Source organism: Denticeps clupeoides, chromosome 6 (assembly GCF_900700375.1).
Source record: "Denticeps clupeoides chromosome 6, fDenClu1.1, whole genome shotgun sequence".
NCBI lineage: Eukaryota > Metazoa > Chordata > Actinopteri > Clupeiformes > Denticipitidae > Denticeps > Denticeps clupeoides.
The window spans coordinates 12,404,321-12,421,760 of record NC_041712.1 but is presented as its reverse complement, the minus strand read 5'-3'; the positions used below and the strand labels follow the sequence as shown (position 1 = coordinate 12,421,760).

Sequence of the window (17,440 nt, the reverse complement as noted above, 5' to 3'; positions counted from 1 at the left end):
CCACGCAGAAGCCTCGAGAATGGAGAGGAAAGATCGCGCCGCCGCCACTTCTGGATTTTGCCCGTGAGCCGCGGGGATTTGCGCGCTTTTTCCTCGCGTCTGGATTTATCTGAAGCGGTTCGAGTTTCGAGGGCCGACCCTCGGGTGCGTCGGGAGCCCCCCGTGCGTCGGTTTTTTTTTTTTTTTTTTTTTTTTTTACATCTCGTCACCCATGAAAGGGAACCTCTGTCGCGGGCGGAGAGGCTGGGAACGGGAGCGCAGGATCCGGTCTTCAGCGGAGGTACGAACTTTATGGACGTGACCTGAATTAAACGGTCCGAGCAGAGCGACTGCAACCGGTTCAGCTCGAAATATGTAGGCCCTACACCAACGTGCATTAAAATGTGTTTTATGTAATAATCTTGGAGGCGATTCAACGTCGCGCTTTTATTCCCTGTGACGTGTACGCGTCGTCGTGGAAATAACGCACATCACCCGTTTTAAAGTCGATCGGCCGATCGATTGCGCAACTTGATGGGCAGCAAGGGTGGCTGTTGGCTGTTGGCAAATGACGATCTTTCACGTACCGAGCTGGGCGACGATCGGCGATTTGTTGCGGTAAGAAGAACGTTGCGCGCCGTGTGCCGCCAGCTTCGCCGTCACTTTGTCGCGTTTTTATTTGCCACGAGGGCGTGCGATTTTTTTTCTTTTCTTCCTCCCCACTTTCGTGACATTAACTTGCTGCTGTCCTCGACGGTCCCCCTGCCACTCGCGTGCTCGTGCACCGGAACCACGCCACGACATCGCCGATATTTGCGTTAGAGCGTTATTATTATTATTATTATTATTACTGTAATATTTATTTTTGTATCCGTCATGTGTTGCATGCCCTGGTGCCCCGCCCGCCCCGGTTGTCGTTTGGAGAGGCTGCTGTGCGCGCGTCCGCGTGCTGGAAGGTGCCGGTGCGGCGGATTCTGGAACGTGTTTAACTTCGACCTGTAGAATCAAGCACTTGCTATTCCCGTCGTGCTGTCGGACGCTTGGGTTTTTATGATCGGTTGCGACGTGACACGATTTGCGCCGCGAGAGCAACAGGTGCTCCCCAAAAAAAAGAGAAAAGTTTTCGGGTGCGAATCTCGCGAGTGTTTTTTTTCTTACCAGGATTTACTTGCTCTCGACTGCTGGCTGCTCCCTGTCGGGGGCTCATACTTGAAAAAGCTGTGGAGAATATTGTCATTTCGTCCGGCGAACAAGCACACATTGGGGGGACGGAGAGATGGGGTCTTGATATTGGGCTGCACACTGTCCCCGTTTCCCATCAAATGACTAAATAGATAAAATAGAGGCATAAAGCAATTTGAATCGACTTCGAAGCTGAAAAGAAGAATTGGATTTCTGGGACCAGGGGTCTGTGACAGTTTTGGGGGAACCGTTTAACCCCCACCCCCATCGGGTTTATGAGTCCCTGTAATAAACTACATTTATATTCTACATTTACAGCATTTATCGGACGCCATTATCCAGAGCGACTTACAATGAGTAGTTACAGGGACAGTCCCCACCGGGAGACACTCAGGGTTAAGTGTCTTGCTCAGGGACACAATGGTAGTAAGTGGGATTTGAACCTGGGTCTTCTGGTTCATAGGCGAGTGTGTTACCCACTAGGCTACTACCACTCCCAGTTCCTATTAGAATTTTTTTTTTTTCACCATGGAATTTCACAATGCACTTATCCCACTTAATTCCCTCTTCATGAAACATTGGCATGGGCTTATTCCATGGCTGAGACTTGGTGGTTGAATTCTGAGATGTGTTTCAAGCAGTGACTCACATAGTACTCATATGCCAATAATCACCACTAACCATGCAGATGCAATCCATGCACACTGGTGGTAATGTCTGGATGGGGAAGATATCGCTGGAATTTCTACAGGAAGGCCGGTAAACATTACTGCGGTCCATCTTTTCAGTCAAATTTAAAAGCCACTTTATGGCTATAAAATGAAATGCTCTTTAGTAGTTGATGTATTTACAGTTCTGCAGGTAATCACTGACAGTGGGTTGTGCTCTGCGATGCGAACATCCTTCATATACAGAAGGGATCTTTACCCAAATCCCAGAACCCTTGTTCGCTGCTATCATTGGAGGGGAGATAATGAAGATTTAATCACCCACGCGGAGGGGTGTGCAATGTTTATTGAATATTCATTTGGCACGTGGACAGTGTTCAAGAGTCCAGTGCATTCACAACCTCTTCTGTTTATACCGGTTACACAGCTATGGGTGATATGGGAATCAGCGTAGGTTCTGCCAATGTGACTAATAGAAGCAACATTACCATGTGGTCCTCTCAGCTTATTCAAGGACCATTTCTCAATTCTCTGTGACACAACGCTTCTTTATTTCCAGTTCAGTACATTAACATGGCTGTTTCTGAACACGCTTTTCGAACTTAAAATGGACCTGCGGGGATAACACAGTGGCATAATAATTGCATTTGTATTTTCTTTTCTCCCTCTTTTGTGCCTGTAATATTGGGCCCTGTGGCCTTTGCATTCAGCGTGGTGGCACTTCAGCGCTGAGCTGCTGAAATTGCCTTTTCTTTGGCAGATACTGTATTTAGTGCAAAATCAACAACACTTAAATTGTGCATCAAGTGTTTATGGACTCTTGTCTGCAACAGATAGGCTGAACAAACAGACACAGTGTTTGCAGAGTCTCTTATCCGGAGGACATTGTTGGGCATTTGTGGGTGGGTGGGTGTGGGTGCCCATAATACTCCCAAAGACATATGCAGACTTGCTTTTTATTGTCGCCCTTCTTTTAATGTGAACAAGGGTGCGTGAAGGACAGCATTTTGTGGGATTAAGGTTTTCCGTAGGAAGTCTGAATGCTCTTTAGACAAAAAGAAAAAAAAGGAAAAGGCAGACATATTTTCTCGCTTCCGTGTCCTCTGCGTGCATCGTGGAAAAATGAGAAGCTGTGCACCGCTGATCAGGACGTATAGATATTCTCTGCACGGTCAACTTGGATTGCAGGCTCCTTCTGCTTTTTTTCTGACGAACAATTTACGCAGGGACATTTTAAAACGCTTGTTAGACCAAGGGCCTTTGGTTTGGTTCCAGGAAAGCCGGAAATGCCAGCATTCGAATCATTTAAATTCTCTGCTAAATTTTCCTTGACCGAATTGTTATTATTTCTGTAAAATATCTCAAATCTTCTCGCTGCTTCTGTAACACTCGCGCAGAAGGCCAGCCATGCCTGGAAAGGTTGCTCCAAGGGCTCAATTAAATCAGGCTATTTTGCCTCCAAAGGTCATTAAAGTGCGGTGGCATTTTGTTCCAAAGCAGCTTGAATGGGGGAGAAAAATACCAGGGTCTGCAATTTTTTTAATAAAACATCGCTTAGAAACGCCACGTGAGAGGAGAAGGTACGACTCTGAGATGCTTGTGGGGCGTCCGTGCTGTGCCCATTCTTCATGTTTTTTAACAGTTCCATTTATTTCTCTCAGAATGAACACCACTCAGGGCTTGGCTGCAGCGGTGTTTTCTGATTGAAGGGGGTCAACCACAAAATAGATATTTTGGGCATGGCGCGGCCCATTTTGCAGCCCATTTTAGCAGGGACCTTCAGAGTCTGCACCCTTATGTTCCACCTCCTAATCACGTTTTTACTGCGTATGCCATCATTCCCGCCACATCGACAGGACGCTGCCCTGCAAATGCACAAATCAGACACATCAATAGCCTAGCAATTAGCACATCAATAACCTGCACTCCCTATCTTAACTGATACAGAGGAATTAATTCATTTTTTTTCCCCCTATTGGATTTTTTTATGCTGGCTCATGCAAAAGCAATTTTGCGCCATGCTCATTCATTTTCCTTTGGAGCAGTGTTGCGTGCATGCTGCCACAGAATGCTATTGATTTCCGAGACCCGAAACGGTGCGGCAGTAAAGGGTGGAACTACATGGGTGTTTCGTACGAGCCTGCGTTCACAAGGGGTCATCAGCAAAGTGCCGGGACCCAATAAACTGTCTGCTCCTCTTTACACGCTGCGGCGGGGTTTCTGTTCGCTCAGGAAGTAAATAAAGCCTGAAATCATTCGCAGGCCTAGAAAAATGGGGAGGGAATTCTCCTGCTCGGGGAATATGGATCAAAGTGGAGACTGAAGAAGAGGCCGCCGATTAATGAGGAGGCATAGCAGGTTAGAAATCAAACATGAGCTCGGCGGCGTGTAAATTAAGCCCCTAACAGCGGCGCAAGGATGGAGATCCCATCAGCCCCCACAGTATATCTGCGCTCACAGATAACAGCGAGAACACGCGGTGGGCCCGTGCCTCCCCCGTGACGGGGCACTCGGTGCCACAGTAATGGCAGGGTTCCTGTGTTGGTACCCTGGGATCCATGAGATTACAGGGCATTGGACGGATGTCTCATCCGCTCGCTCGTGGGGCAAACGCTTTGTTCTTCCTGCAAAATGAGGTTATTTATTTTTGTAAGGCATGTCTGAGAGTGGCTGGAGTTCTGCGCGAGAAATAGGTTTTCACATTATGCGGCGGGTCCACCGCACGATGCAACGGCGATCTGTTGCGGACTGGCTTAATTGCAGTGGTAAATAACACCGGCTTTGCTGAGCTGTTGTTTTGAGCTAGAATTATCCGTACCATCCTAATAAAAAAGCCCATTAACAACTGCCTTATTAACTGAGTTTAGTCATTAATTTGCAAAAGCAGCTTAGCTCGGACAGACAGTCAAAGGGGTGATAATTAGCCATTTCCTGTGTGGTATTAACAAGATGATTTAGCTTGGAGATGTATGAAGCAGTGAGATTTGGAGGAGACATCTGACACAAATGCATTCTCTAATCTGCAAGTTGATGGAGTGGTTTTAGATACACAAATCTTCATTTTAATACTGTGGACAAAGAGTACAAAAATTACAGTCTGAAATTAATTCATGAATAATTCATGCCATTGCAGATTTCATTGCTTTATGGCTGGACAAATCATTTTTGGATAAGAAGGACCCTTGTAAGCTTCATGGTTTTGTGTGCTTGTGTGTGCAAGGGACACTAATAAATAGAGAGTGGGTAACAGCTGTTGATGAAAACTCACACATCAATTTCCGAGCAGAAATAACATTCAATGCATGAAGCAAATGAAAGTGAATTAAAATTGTATTTGCCCACTCTTCCAGAAATTGTAGTTCCTGGAAAAAAAATTATTATTTGGGAAGTGTTCACTATACATAAATATAGATGGCATATTGTATTGTACATATATATATATATATATACACACACACACACACACACACACACACACACACATATATACATATATACATACATATATATAAGTTGATTTGAATGGCCATATGACTAAATATATTTGCTATTAATAAATATAGATCATGTTTGTGCAATCTAGGTGCATTTTCAAATAATTTACATTTAGCTTTTACGTTAAAACATACTGTCTTATTTTGTGTTTTGCAGATACAGCCTCGGGTATCCAAGAGGTCCATGGATTTGTACCTGCAAGTGTTTGTGCTGGGGACCCTCCTGCTGGGGTCATGTGAGCAGGTCAAGGCTGGAGTCCTGTACCGTGTTCCCGAGGAGCAGCCGCCCAGCACACTGATTGGAAGCTTGGCAGCAGACCAGGGACTGCCAGACAGTGGGCACCTGTACAAGCTAGAGGTTGGCGCTCCTTACTTGCGGGTCGATGGTAAGACGGGAGATATCTTCACCACAGAAGTCCCGATTGACCGTGAGACCCTGAAGGACTGCCGGAATAAGGGCAAACCTTGCTTCTTGGAATTTGAGGTGTCCGTCACAGACCTGATACAAAACCAGAGCCCCAGGTTGATTGAAGGCCGCATTGAGGTGCTGGATATCAATGACAACACGCCACAGTTCCCATCACCTGTCCTCACCCTGTCTGTCCCTGAGAACACACACATGGGGGTGCTTTTCTCGATCCCCATAGCCACGGACAGGGACACCGAAAGAAATGGGGTGGCAGACTACGCACTCACAGCTGGTCCTGAGGCAGTATCACTCTTTGGTCTCCAGGTGGCTGAGGACCGGGGTGAGAAATTGCCCCAGCTTATTGTCTTGGGCAACCTTGACCGTGAGCAAAAAGACTCTTATGACCTCAACATCAGAGTGGTGGATGGTGGAAGTCCGCCGCGCCAGAGCAGTGCCTTGCTGAGGGTTGTCATTGCAGATGCGAATGACAATGCGCCCAGGTTTGAGAAGTCTTCATATGAGGCAGCGGTTGCAGAGAACAGCCCAGTTGGACATTCTGTACTGCAGGTAAGAAATGTCACAGTCATTTTATCATGTTTTGAGCAATTCAAAAGTGATGAAAATAAGCATTTATCCCCCGATTCCTTATAAAATTGTAGCTGTGCATTTCAAGACACAATTTCAGATGATCTTTACTCTGTTTGGTATGGCTCTTCTGTCTTCTGATGTGAACGACAGACGCAGTGTTTGACTTCTGGGGTGAAGTCGGTCCGCAACTGCAGAGAATGTTCAGTCTTTTCAAATGGCCAAGTTTTATACAAAGTGATTGCTGAGTGGTTTAGAGTGGGATCATTTGGCCTCCTGGGAGATTCCTGTTTTTCATTAGATGGGAGCTTAGAGTAGCACAGTTTGATCACGATCTCTCATATGGAGATTACTCAGATTCACAGAGGGACATCCTTCAGTACATTGTAAAAGGATCATAGAATCTCATAAGGACAACTGTGTTAAACAGTCACCTTGTTTTTAGGACTGTGGGATTATTGTGTTTCCTGTATTTGTCTCCCTGTGGAACTGTGCCCTGAGTAAAATTGCCATTTCCTCGGATCAGGGAACACTACATTGATGTTTCCTTATCAAATTCAATCATCAGGAAATAGGTACAATTTTAGGCTGCTCAGATATCCAGATAAAATGGGAATGAGGGTAAACTGCTGTACTAAAAGACTCTAAAAAATGTGTACCTATTTGTAAAACAAGCCCAGCTATTTTAGAACGGCACTTTTTCTATTCAATCGGTGCCTGTGCTAACTGTTCTAAGAGAGATTGAGAATGTGAATTTTAAACACCTTATTATGCCATCCTTTCAAAATCCCTTGAGTTAAAATCTGCTGCTAAACCCACATATCTTTGGTTGTAGGTGAAGGCCAATGACTCTGACCTTGGCTCTAATGGAGAGATCGAGTACACCCTTCATCAAGCCACAGATCCGGTCCCCAAGCTCATGCGAATCGACCGCTCAACTGGCATTATCTATGTCAAAGGCCCACTTGATCGAGAGGAGATCAACAGTCTGAAGTTTTATGTGGTGGCACGGGACAAGGGTCCAACACCCAAAACATCCAAAACTTATGTTGAAATAGAAGTGACAGACCAGAATGACAATGCACCAGCTGTGGAGATCCGTGGCATTGGACTTGTGACCCACAGTGATGGAGTGGCAAACATTTCAGAGGACATGCCAGTTGGTACAGCTGTGGCATTGGTCCAGGTGTCAGACAGAGATGAGGGAGAGAATGCCGTTGTGACATGTGTGGTTGCAGGTGACGTTCCATTTCAGCTACGTCCAGCCAGCGAATCGGCCATTGACAACAAAAGGAAATACTTCCTGCAGACGACAACTCCTCTTGACTATGAGCGCGTACGGGACTACCGCGTAGAGATTGTGGCTGTGGACTCAGGAAACCCTGCACTGTCTAGTACTAATTCACTGAAGGTCCAAGTTACTGATATTAATGACAACTCTCCAATCTTTTCACCAACCGTCTTTGAAGTGGATTTTAAGGAGGAGAACCAGCCAGGGGAAAAAGTTCTAGATGTTGTCGCCACAGATGCTGACAGTGGGACCAATGCAGAGCTGATATACAGCATTATTACAGACTCTACCATGAGAGGGCTTTTTGAGATTGACCCCAACACGGGTGAGGTGCGTGCACGCAGTCCTTTAGATAGAGAACACAGAGAACGTTATGAATTTCAGGTCACTGCTGCTGACAAGGGTGTCCCTAGTCATCGGGGCACAGCCACTGTTGTCATCAAAGTACTTGACCGTAATGACAATGAACCGAAGTTTATGCTGAGCCGCTACAGCTTTTCTGTTCTTGAAAACATGCCGCCACTTAGTCCCGTTGGTATGGTGACTGTACAAGATTTGGACAAAGGTGAGAATGCACAAGTACGTCTCTCAGTGGAACCGGATGGTGGGAAGTTTGTGGTCCAGAATGGAACTGGAACCATACTGTCTAGCATCTCTTTTGACCGTGAAAAAGAAATCAGCTACTCCTTCCACCTCAAGGCTGTTGATGGTGGAGACCCTCCCAGGTCTTCGTACGTAGATGTGGTCATCAACGTCCTTGATGAAAATGACAATGCACCAGTGGTCATCAAGCCTTCCAACTCATCTTTTAGGCGCCTTTCACCCTTGGCTGCCCCAGACAGTCGTGTAGAGGTAGTGGAGGCAGAGGACCTGGATACTGGACCTAATGCAGAGCTTGTTTATAGTATTACTGGTGGGAACCCTCACAAGCTATTCCAAATATCACCTACAGATGGAGAGATCACTCTAGCCAAGGAGTTGACCCGGAAACATGGTGGACTACACCGTCTGGTGGTAAGAGTCAGTGATAAAGGTAAACCCACTCGTCACACCACTGTGCTAGTGCACATCTACGTAAATGAAACCATTGCCAACGTCAGCCTTGTTGAATCACTGGTTGGACACAGTCTTTACACACCATTGGATACAGATATTGCTGGTGACCCTGACTTTGACCCTGCCCAGCGAAGCAATATTCTGTATGGCAGCTTGGCAGGTGTGGCTGGAGTCATCATGGTCATTGTGTCGGTGGTGTTTATCCGGCACCGCCTACAGAGGGAAACCAAGAGTGGCTACCAAGCTGGCAAAAAGGAGACCAAGGACTTATATACCCCAAAGCAGGGGCCTAAGAGCAACAAGGGCAAGAAGGGGAGAAAGGGGAAGCCGGCCAAGTCACCCAAGCCCCTAGGCGAAGATGAGGAGGTCAGCCTTCAGAAAGGTCTAAATTTCAATCTTGATGGGGTCGGAGATAGCCCTAGAATACACTTGCCTCTGACTTACCCACCCGGTAGTCCAGATCTTGGCCGGCATTACCGTTCCAACTCACCGCTGCCCTCCATTCAACTCCAGGCTCAGTCCCCATCAGCCTCTCAGAAACACCAGGCAGTTCAGGACCTTCCTGCCACCAACACATTTGTGGGCACAGGCGGGGATGACAACTCTACCGGCTCAGACCAGTACTCGGATTACAGCTACAAGGCCAATCCTCCAAAGTACAACAGCAAACAGGTGAGGGTCTCCTGATTAATATGCTGCCAGTAAAAGCATATGACACATATTTCTTTAAAATGATGGTAACCTGCCTCTAGGTCTTTTGACGATGTCATGGATTCACTGGCAAATAGAATAAGTAAGAAGATAAACAATGCACTGACATTCAGACGAAGCCCTTTATACCTTTTTAGAAGCCCTTTATACCTTTTATCACAAAGAAAATCGTCAAGAAGATGATGAATGGAAATATGGGAAAGCCATTTATTTTAAGTGTAAGCACTTGTGCTATTGGTCACTCTCAAAGAAACTGTTATTTTTCTGTGTTTGATTAAAACTGTGTCAATAGAGAGAAAAAAAAAATCTTTCCATTGATCCACCCAAAAGGTCAGAATGTACAATATAATCGACTGGTCACATGATCTTATACTTACCCCTGGAAGTTATTATTTTTTTTTACAGCATTTATGCATTGCTTTTCCAGGGAAAAGAGACATTTTATGGATATTTGTGTCCTTAACTATCATCTTTTTTTCTTTTAAAGATACGGTTTTATCTTAGTTAACCATAGTTTGGTTGGCCTTGCAGGGTTAAGTAGAGAGGAAAATGTGCATATTTGTCGGTCTTACCTCTGTCCCTGCATTAATTTGCCTGTTGTGTGGGGAGGGTTAACTCTCATCAAAGCTCCCCCACAATCTTTTATCTGACCTATGAACATCCCACCAGGTCCTGGTCTGTTTTCTCCCCTTCAGCCTTAGCACTGAATCAAGCTTTCGACTATTTCACTGAATTCAAGGAAGTAGGAGGGCATACTAAAAAAAAGTCACTCGACCTGTGAACGTGCATAAGTGCTTGACTTATAATGACCTTTGAAATCAAGTGGGCTTTTTCCTCTCCTGCCCAGAAAGTACGACCCATGGTTTGGTGACGAACTAGATAGCACACACAAGGACAGACACAAGCTCAGAGGCGGCCGGTACCAGTACGCTGTTTGCTAATTTCAGCAGATGCTGAATGACAGTTAGGGAGAATGGAGGCCCTCTGGACTCAGTCACTGGAGAGAACACTCACCCACAGACACACTGACTCAGTGATGGACAGCATATGGCATGAAAGTGACAATAGACTAGAGCCATGGAGTGAGTCTGTGTGTGCGAGTGTGTGTGTGCACTCGGGCTGTGGTTGGGTTCAGCTTCAGTGTGCTCTCCTCTGTGTGTGTCAGTGCACATCTTCATTCATTTGTGTGTCTGTCTCTGTCTCTCACACCTGGCGTGACGGTGCACCCGTGTGTTTGCTTCAGCGTCTTTGTCTGCATTAAATGCTCATAAAGCGCGTGATTGACAGCCACTGTAAAAACAGGGACAGATGCGAACTCATCTGACACGTCTCAGCAGATGTGAGCTCACGTGGGGGTGTTCCTCCCCACATCAGGCGGAACAGATTGACCAAAATAAATAATAAAGTCTTTGCCAAGCAGAATGACAGATGTGGATAGGCCAGCGTACTGTAGTGATTGTAATACATACAACAATGAGTCATTGTGTCAGGAACTTTTCAGGTCGTGTAAATAGGACTGGCTTGGGGGACGTCTCTTTGCTCCAGTCAGCCTAAACACAGTAGGCTTGCTTGTCATATTCTGTCAACATTCTTTTCAGCGAAATTTCCCTCGTCCGTTCTTAAAAATCTAATTAAAGTGTGCCGGGGCTGTCAGTCACAGTTGGTGTAAAGGTGAAATGAATGGTGTCGGTTCAATGCAGTCTGGCACGGCCCTGTCCACAGGGGGACACTTTGTGTTTGTTTGTGCGAGTGTTTGTGTGCCAAGCCGAAGGTTTTCCCCATGTACCTTTCCTCAGTAGTCTAAAGGTGTTGGGTTTGGTGAAAGTTGCTAGGGGGATCACTGACACTTGCAGCAATTGGTGTTGATAATTAGCTTGGTCATAGCAAAGATCTAACACCTTTCCTGTCCCAGCATTTTAATGATGTGTCCCACCTCCCTCGGCAAAAGTGCGGAATTGGAGAGATTAGCACGCAGAGCGAGATCAAGGAAGACCTTCCTAGCTATTTTTAAGTGGGTGTCATGAGAAGCAGTAAATCTGTACTTAAATTAAATCCACACAATTAAAATGCCTTATTAGTCAGAGATAGTGCATCTCCATGGGCTAACCCTTCATCTCTCTGCGGCTTCAAGTCTGACCGGAAGCATAGATTCGATGGGAAAAGTGTGAGAAGGGATTGTAGGGCTGGACTTAATGAGTGGAACGTACCGCTTAATCTACTTTACCTCAAGTAAACTCGGCATGGCCCCATTCCATGTGATTTAACTTCCAGCGTCAGTCTGTCTGCAGAGGTCAGGGGTAGGGCTGGCTACTGAACTTTCATGTTGCCAACCACATTCATGTTCAAGGCCAACCTCTGATATGTAAAGAGTACATTTCTCTCACTGGGTTTAATACATGAGTTGACTTACTTTAGGTCCTGACTAATGTTAATGATCTATCAGATCATATAATTAGTTATTATTATATGCATGATGCTTGACCTAAAATAACAGGGTGACATTTCCTTTTTAAAGCAAATAGCAAAACGGATGCAGCATACTGATTTTTTTGTATTACATAATATAGCACATCCTGCAATGCATATGGCCACATAGCGAAGATAATGTTAAATGAATATATTACACAGGCATTCTGCACGCAATGTCGTATCCAATATATAGATTTGTCTAAAGTGTAAAGTATCCAAAGATGATACAGGCAAAGAAACCCCAAAAAACAACAAATGTTTTGAATGCCCCATTGAGCAAATAATAAAATATTTATTTTATTACACAGACATTTTTAACTGGCACTAAGAGCAATGGTCCACCCTAGCCTCCACCATGGGGCTTTTTTGCTAGTGTAAGGTAAGGTATTCTTTGGATTTAAAAGAACTGCTTGGTTAGCAGACGCCTTCATCCAGAGCGACTTACAGTCAGTAGTTACAGGGACAGTCACCCTGGAGACACTCAGGGTTAAGTGTCTTGCTCAGGGACACAATGGTAGTAGGTGGGTTTTGTTTTTTTGTTTTTTTTTGTCATCCAGACAGTGGTGTTGTGGGATGACTTGAAGCTTTCTGGGTGTTTGACAAGTATTTGACAGATGAGCTGAACTGAACCTGTGACTTTGTGGTCGTCTGGTTCATAGGCGAGTGTGTTACCCACTAGGCTACTACCGCCCCTCATTCTGAATAACTTAAACCGATGCCCATCAGTATGTCATATGCTCAAGCATTATTAAATAGCATTTTATTTATATTGTTTTAATTCATACGTATTTTCTGAGGACATCATTGACATTACACTAGTGAATTAACCCCATGCTTAGCGCATAACGCTGTGCTTGTCCTCGGTTCAAAAGCAGCGACCTTAGTACTTAATGTTTTTTTTGTTGTTGAAATGGATTTAAGGCATATTGAAAATTGAACCTATGCTGAAAACGGGCTACTGTTTCGATCAATATCCAGCCCTAGTCAGGGGTTGTGGTGACTGTCAACAACTCCCCAACTTTGCTCATGACTGGGATATTGGGATTTTGCGCTTGTGAAACAATTTCCCTCCAAATCCCTACTTTTCCCCACCTTTCCGTCTGTCTTTTCTGCCAGGATGTTTACGACTTGTTTCTCATTTTCTTTCTTTGTGGCAAACAGAACCATGAGATCTGAACATATTCACTGTCAGCGGCAATGCGTTTCTGCCGAGCGTGCTCTGTTCCTCGCCGCCTTCCCCTTTTCTCTTGAGTAGATTATGTGCTCCGGTGTCGAGTTGAATGCTCCTGCGAATCAGTCAGTGTGCTGAAAGTCAGACTCAGGAGCTGTAAAATATAATTTACCTTTGCTGCCCTCTTCAGAAGTCTCTCTCTCTCTCTCTCTCTCTCTCTCTCACCGTCTCCCCATCTCTTTCTCTCTTTCCCTGTTCCTCACACCTGTGCTCACATACAGTACAGTCAAAAGTTTTTCAAAAAACAACCCAATTGCAAGAGAGAGAACCCAGCCTCCCCGAAAGCAGCCGTCACGCGTGGTATCCGCCGCCTTTAACATCGTCTCTCTGGAGGAACCATATCAAGGCACTCGCTCGTTCCCATGCCAACAGGCTCCCCCGAACCCGTCTGCCGCCCTCTCGCTTTCCCCGCTCCTTCGTCATACTTTCACACTTTGCCTCATTAAAGAACGATGGCACGAGCCCGAGTTGTCTCCGCGGGGCCTTTGTTCCACCCAGGTGTTCCTCTAGCATGCTAACACTGGTGTGGCCCCTGAGACGACGACCCACCACCGCCGCCACCATCGCCGCCACCGCATCCACCGCATCCACCTCCTCACCCACCCTGAAGGAAGATGAGCAATTATCAACAAATACACTGGCTGCTGTAAAGTACTGCCGGGAGATTTCGCGGCTCGGAGCAAAATTAGGCGAGTAATGAGGAATCCTGATGCTACTCTAATGCTACCGACATTGCTTGCCGTTATTTTGTCACCGTGCTACGGTCACGGTCAGGAGAGATACGACTGAAAACATCGTTCATTCGCGGTCTCCTTAGGATCGGCCCTTCTTTTTTAGGGAGAATTGTTACAAGATACATGTTGCATTTTCATTGATTTTATTATCATTATTATTATAATTATTATTTAAAATCACACAGATTTGCTGTTTGCATTTACATTTAAGGGTGCCATCAGTGAAGTAATCAGTTCTGTTTCACTAGGACCCCAACTGCAAATACAATTATTCTATGTACTCTGTTGTAGTTTTTCTTAAATGGCAAAAAAGGTTACACTTTAGTGTAAGTATGGCTTAAAGAGGAAGCTCGTCTGAAAGCACAGTGACTGTGCTGTTCTGAGCTCCAGGTGAAGTTCATCCCACCACCCAGGGGCTAAGACAGACAACAGACAACTTTTTTTTTGCATTGCATACCTTTCCCGTTGGTTGAAGGAGCATCCATTTAAATTTAAGTATTATACTATACACCGATAACATTATGACAGCTGAAGTGAACATTATTGATTTTCTCATTACAGTGGCAGCTGGAACTGGGTGGGATAAATTAGGCAGCAAGTGAACATTTTGTACTTAAAGTTTTGAGTAACCTTGAGAAGGGCCAAATTGTGTCTAGATGGCTGGGTCACAGAATTTCTAACAGCAGTTGGGTATTCCTGCAGTAAATAGGACCTATCAAAATGGGCCAGTGTTGTCTGATCCAATATAAGAGGTACTGTAGCTCAGATTGATGAAAAAGAATCTGGATCTAATAAAAAAGGTTGTTCTGACACACATCACAGTTTGTTGTCAACCACATAGCAATAGTGCCCTTTGTCTGATGAATCATATTTTTTAATACACGTCATGTAGGTGGCCTGGTGACATGTCCTCAAGGATGCGTTATAGGGAAAAAAGTTAAGCCAGATGATGTTCTGCTGAGGAACTCTGGGTCCTCAATTCTTTCGGATGTTACCTTGACACATACCACCAACAAGCATTGTTGCTGACCAAGTACACCTCTTCAGGTAAATTGATGCCCTCATTCAGAAGGATAATGATTTGTGGAACACAAAAGCTGGTCCACGTTTTCCAGATCTCAGTCAAGCCTCAGATCCAGGCACCACCTGGTGCCAGTGACCACACTGTCACTTCAGAGGTCTAGTGCCTTGATGGGTCAGGGCTGTTTTGCAGGCTAAAGTGGGACCTACTCAGCAATGAGGGGGTCATCACCACAAATCTATAGCTGATGATCGGGTTATACAATATTCCATTGAAAACATACCACCGCTTGGGCAAAATAATGATATATGTACATTGTGTAGTAAAACACAACATATGAATACATTGTGACTAATATTATAGCATAAAGCAAATTGTTATTTTTACTTTGTTATTGCAAAAATGTCTCCAGCTGAAAACCATGGACAGAGTTCCTTTTGACTTGTTTATTTTAATGGCAAGAAAAATAATTAAATATATATACACAAACACACACACACGCACGCACGCACATGCACACACACACACACACACACACATTGGCCTGTAGGCTTGTCAGAGTTCTCCAGATTGATGTCAGAATGCTGTTTCAGCCTGCCTGCCATAGCAGTGCTTGTGGGTGAAGGTAGTGTATCTCCTTCCATCCCTTCTGCTTCCATTATCTTGACAGCCACATTGAGATTGATATACTGGAAATGGCGTGGTGGAATGGACTGGTCAGGATTAGTATCCTTAGAATGATGATGCCCATCCTGAAAATTTTAGGTCAAGTGGGGAAAATGTTCCGTTAACACGGCTCCCCCGTGCCGGTCCATCATGGCGAGATTTCGATCTAACATCTCCCTGATTACCTGCTAAGAGGGATTACTGCAGGTGACCGGCATGATGGCGGAGGGGCAGGAAGCTCAGCCGTAGAGCCCTCGACAGGAGCAGCGGCCATGCGCATTATCAGATGTTGTCATAGTAACGCAGAATTATGGCTCAGCTATGTGTGAATGATGATGATGATAATGATGATTACCATGGTGATAAAAATTACAGTGATAATGATGATAATTAACGACGAGTGTTGACAGTTCCCCCACCTTCACCCCCTCTAGAATGGTCTGAGGTCCCTGACTTCAGTGAGCAGCTATCTCGTTTGCCGGGAGCTGCATGTATTTTTATTTAATCAGAAACCCCTTCCAGCCTATTGATGCAGCTTGAGGAATATTTTAGATAAGGGGCCAACTAGCAGCATGACATTCTCCTTCCCCGTCTATCAGTGCTGATGAAAGGTGGGTCTTTCATTTCCAATGTTCGGTTCGCATTTCTCAGTGGGCATATCTGGATATTTATTTATTTATTTATTTATTTATGTTCTCGGTTATTTATTTATTTGGTATGTAAAATAAAAAAATAAAAAATAGACACTCCTTACTGTGGGGCTGTGTGGAGGCTCAGCTCCCTGATGGCATTGCCTTCAGCTCCGATATTTTATCACCACACATCCCAGCCTCCTTACCTTCTGCCAGGCAGATTAGTGCTTTTATCAATAAGCAGCTTAGCACCAAAGCGTCCCTCAATAATGTGCCACGTTTTTTTTTTTTTTTTCTTACTCATGCTGCTTTTACTCCTGGGTGCCTCTCTCTCTCTCTCTCTCTCTCTCTCTCTCTCTCTCTCTCATCCTCACTCGCTCACCGTTTCGTTTCCATCCTTCTCTCACAGACTTGCTCTTCATCCTCCTCCTGGGCACTCCTCTTTTTATTCAGCTCCATCTTTCTGACTGTGTTGGTCTTCAGCCTGACTTTCATTGCTACCTCTCCCCTTGCCCCCTTTGTCTCTGTGCCTCTCTTCTGTCACACCCTGTTTTGTCAAACCCACTTTTTTTCTGTGGCCAAACAGGCTGGTTCAGGATTCAGAGGACACCAAAAAGTGTGTCCTCACTCTCATGAAGCAGCAACTAGGGCTGCATGATGGATCTTCCTAGTGCTAATCCTGGCCTTGGTTTACATACAAAAGGTTGAAATGTGATTAAGAAAAATCTTGCAACTATTGTCACTGTCTTTTGTGTGCAAGAAGACATAATAATATTATTCTACACATTAGACTAATAATTCATGCAAATTTTATACCTTTAAATTCTTAGCACCATAGAGAGCTCAGTATTTAAATCATGACAATACATCAGGATAATTCCTAGAGAAAGGGATTAATCATGAACATTTCATTATAATTATTCTATATTCTTATCAACATAGTATGTAATTGTATACATTCTGGCTGGAATAGTTATCATCTGTCACTGTGTTGTCATGGTGAGCACCGCAGCACGTCTGCACAGCAGTTTAGAGTAATGGAATACAACGGTTGTAATGCATTAAACAAATAATCTCCATCAGTCTGACACATGGGTGTACACTAAATCATTTTAATGTAGGAAATGTGGCTGCTGAGGCTGACAGTCTCACTTGGACTGCTGCTCCAAAACACAGGCGGCTCTCTCTATCTCTGAGGGAAATCCACAGAAAAGCCAGGGAACTCTGCTCGTGATGAACCGTAAGACGCCGGCGTGTTCTGGGAAGACTCTGCCGAATCCCCCCAGGTCATTCTACTGACTGCAGCGTCATC

At 44.9% G+C, this 17,440-nt stretch overlaps 1 protein-coding gene across 2 annotated transcripts in view; it reads left to right on the top strand.

The window, feature by feature from the left end:
• The first annotated feature begins 207 nt into the window (after positions 1–207).
• The window catches only part of pcdh1a (protocadherin 1a), a 68,642-nt gene continuing 51,409 nt past the window's right edge, over positions 208–17,440 (top strand). Inside the window, exons 1-3 of one of the 2 annotated variants that reach the window (XM_028984620.1) lie at positions 208–280; positions 5,481–6,299; positions 7,153–9,336. In XM_028984620.1, coding sequence (XP_028840453.1) covers positions 212–280; positions 5,481–6,299; positions 7,153–9,336 — 3,072 coding nt within the window. In that variant the 5' untranslated portion in view covers positions 208–211. The other variant, XM_028984619.1, reaches the window with a different exon arrangement.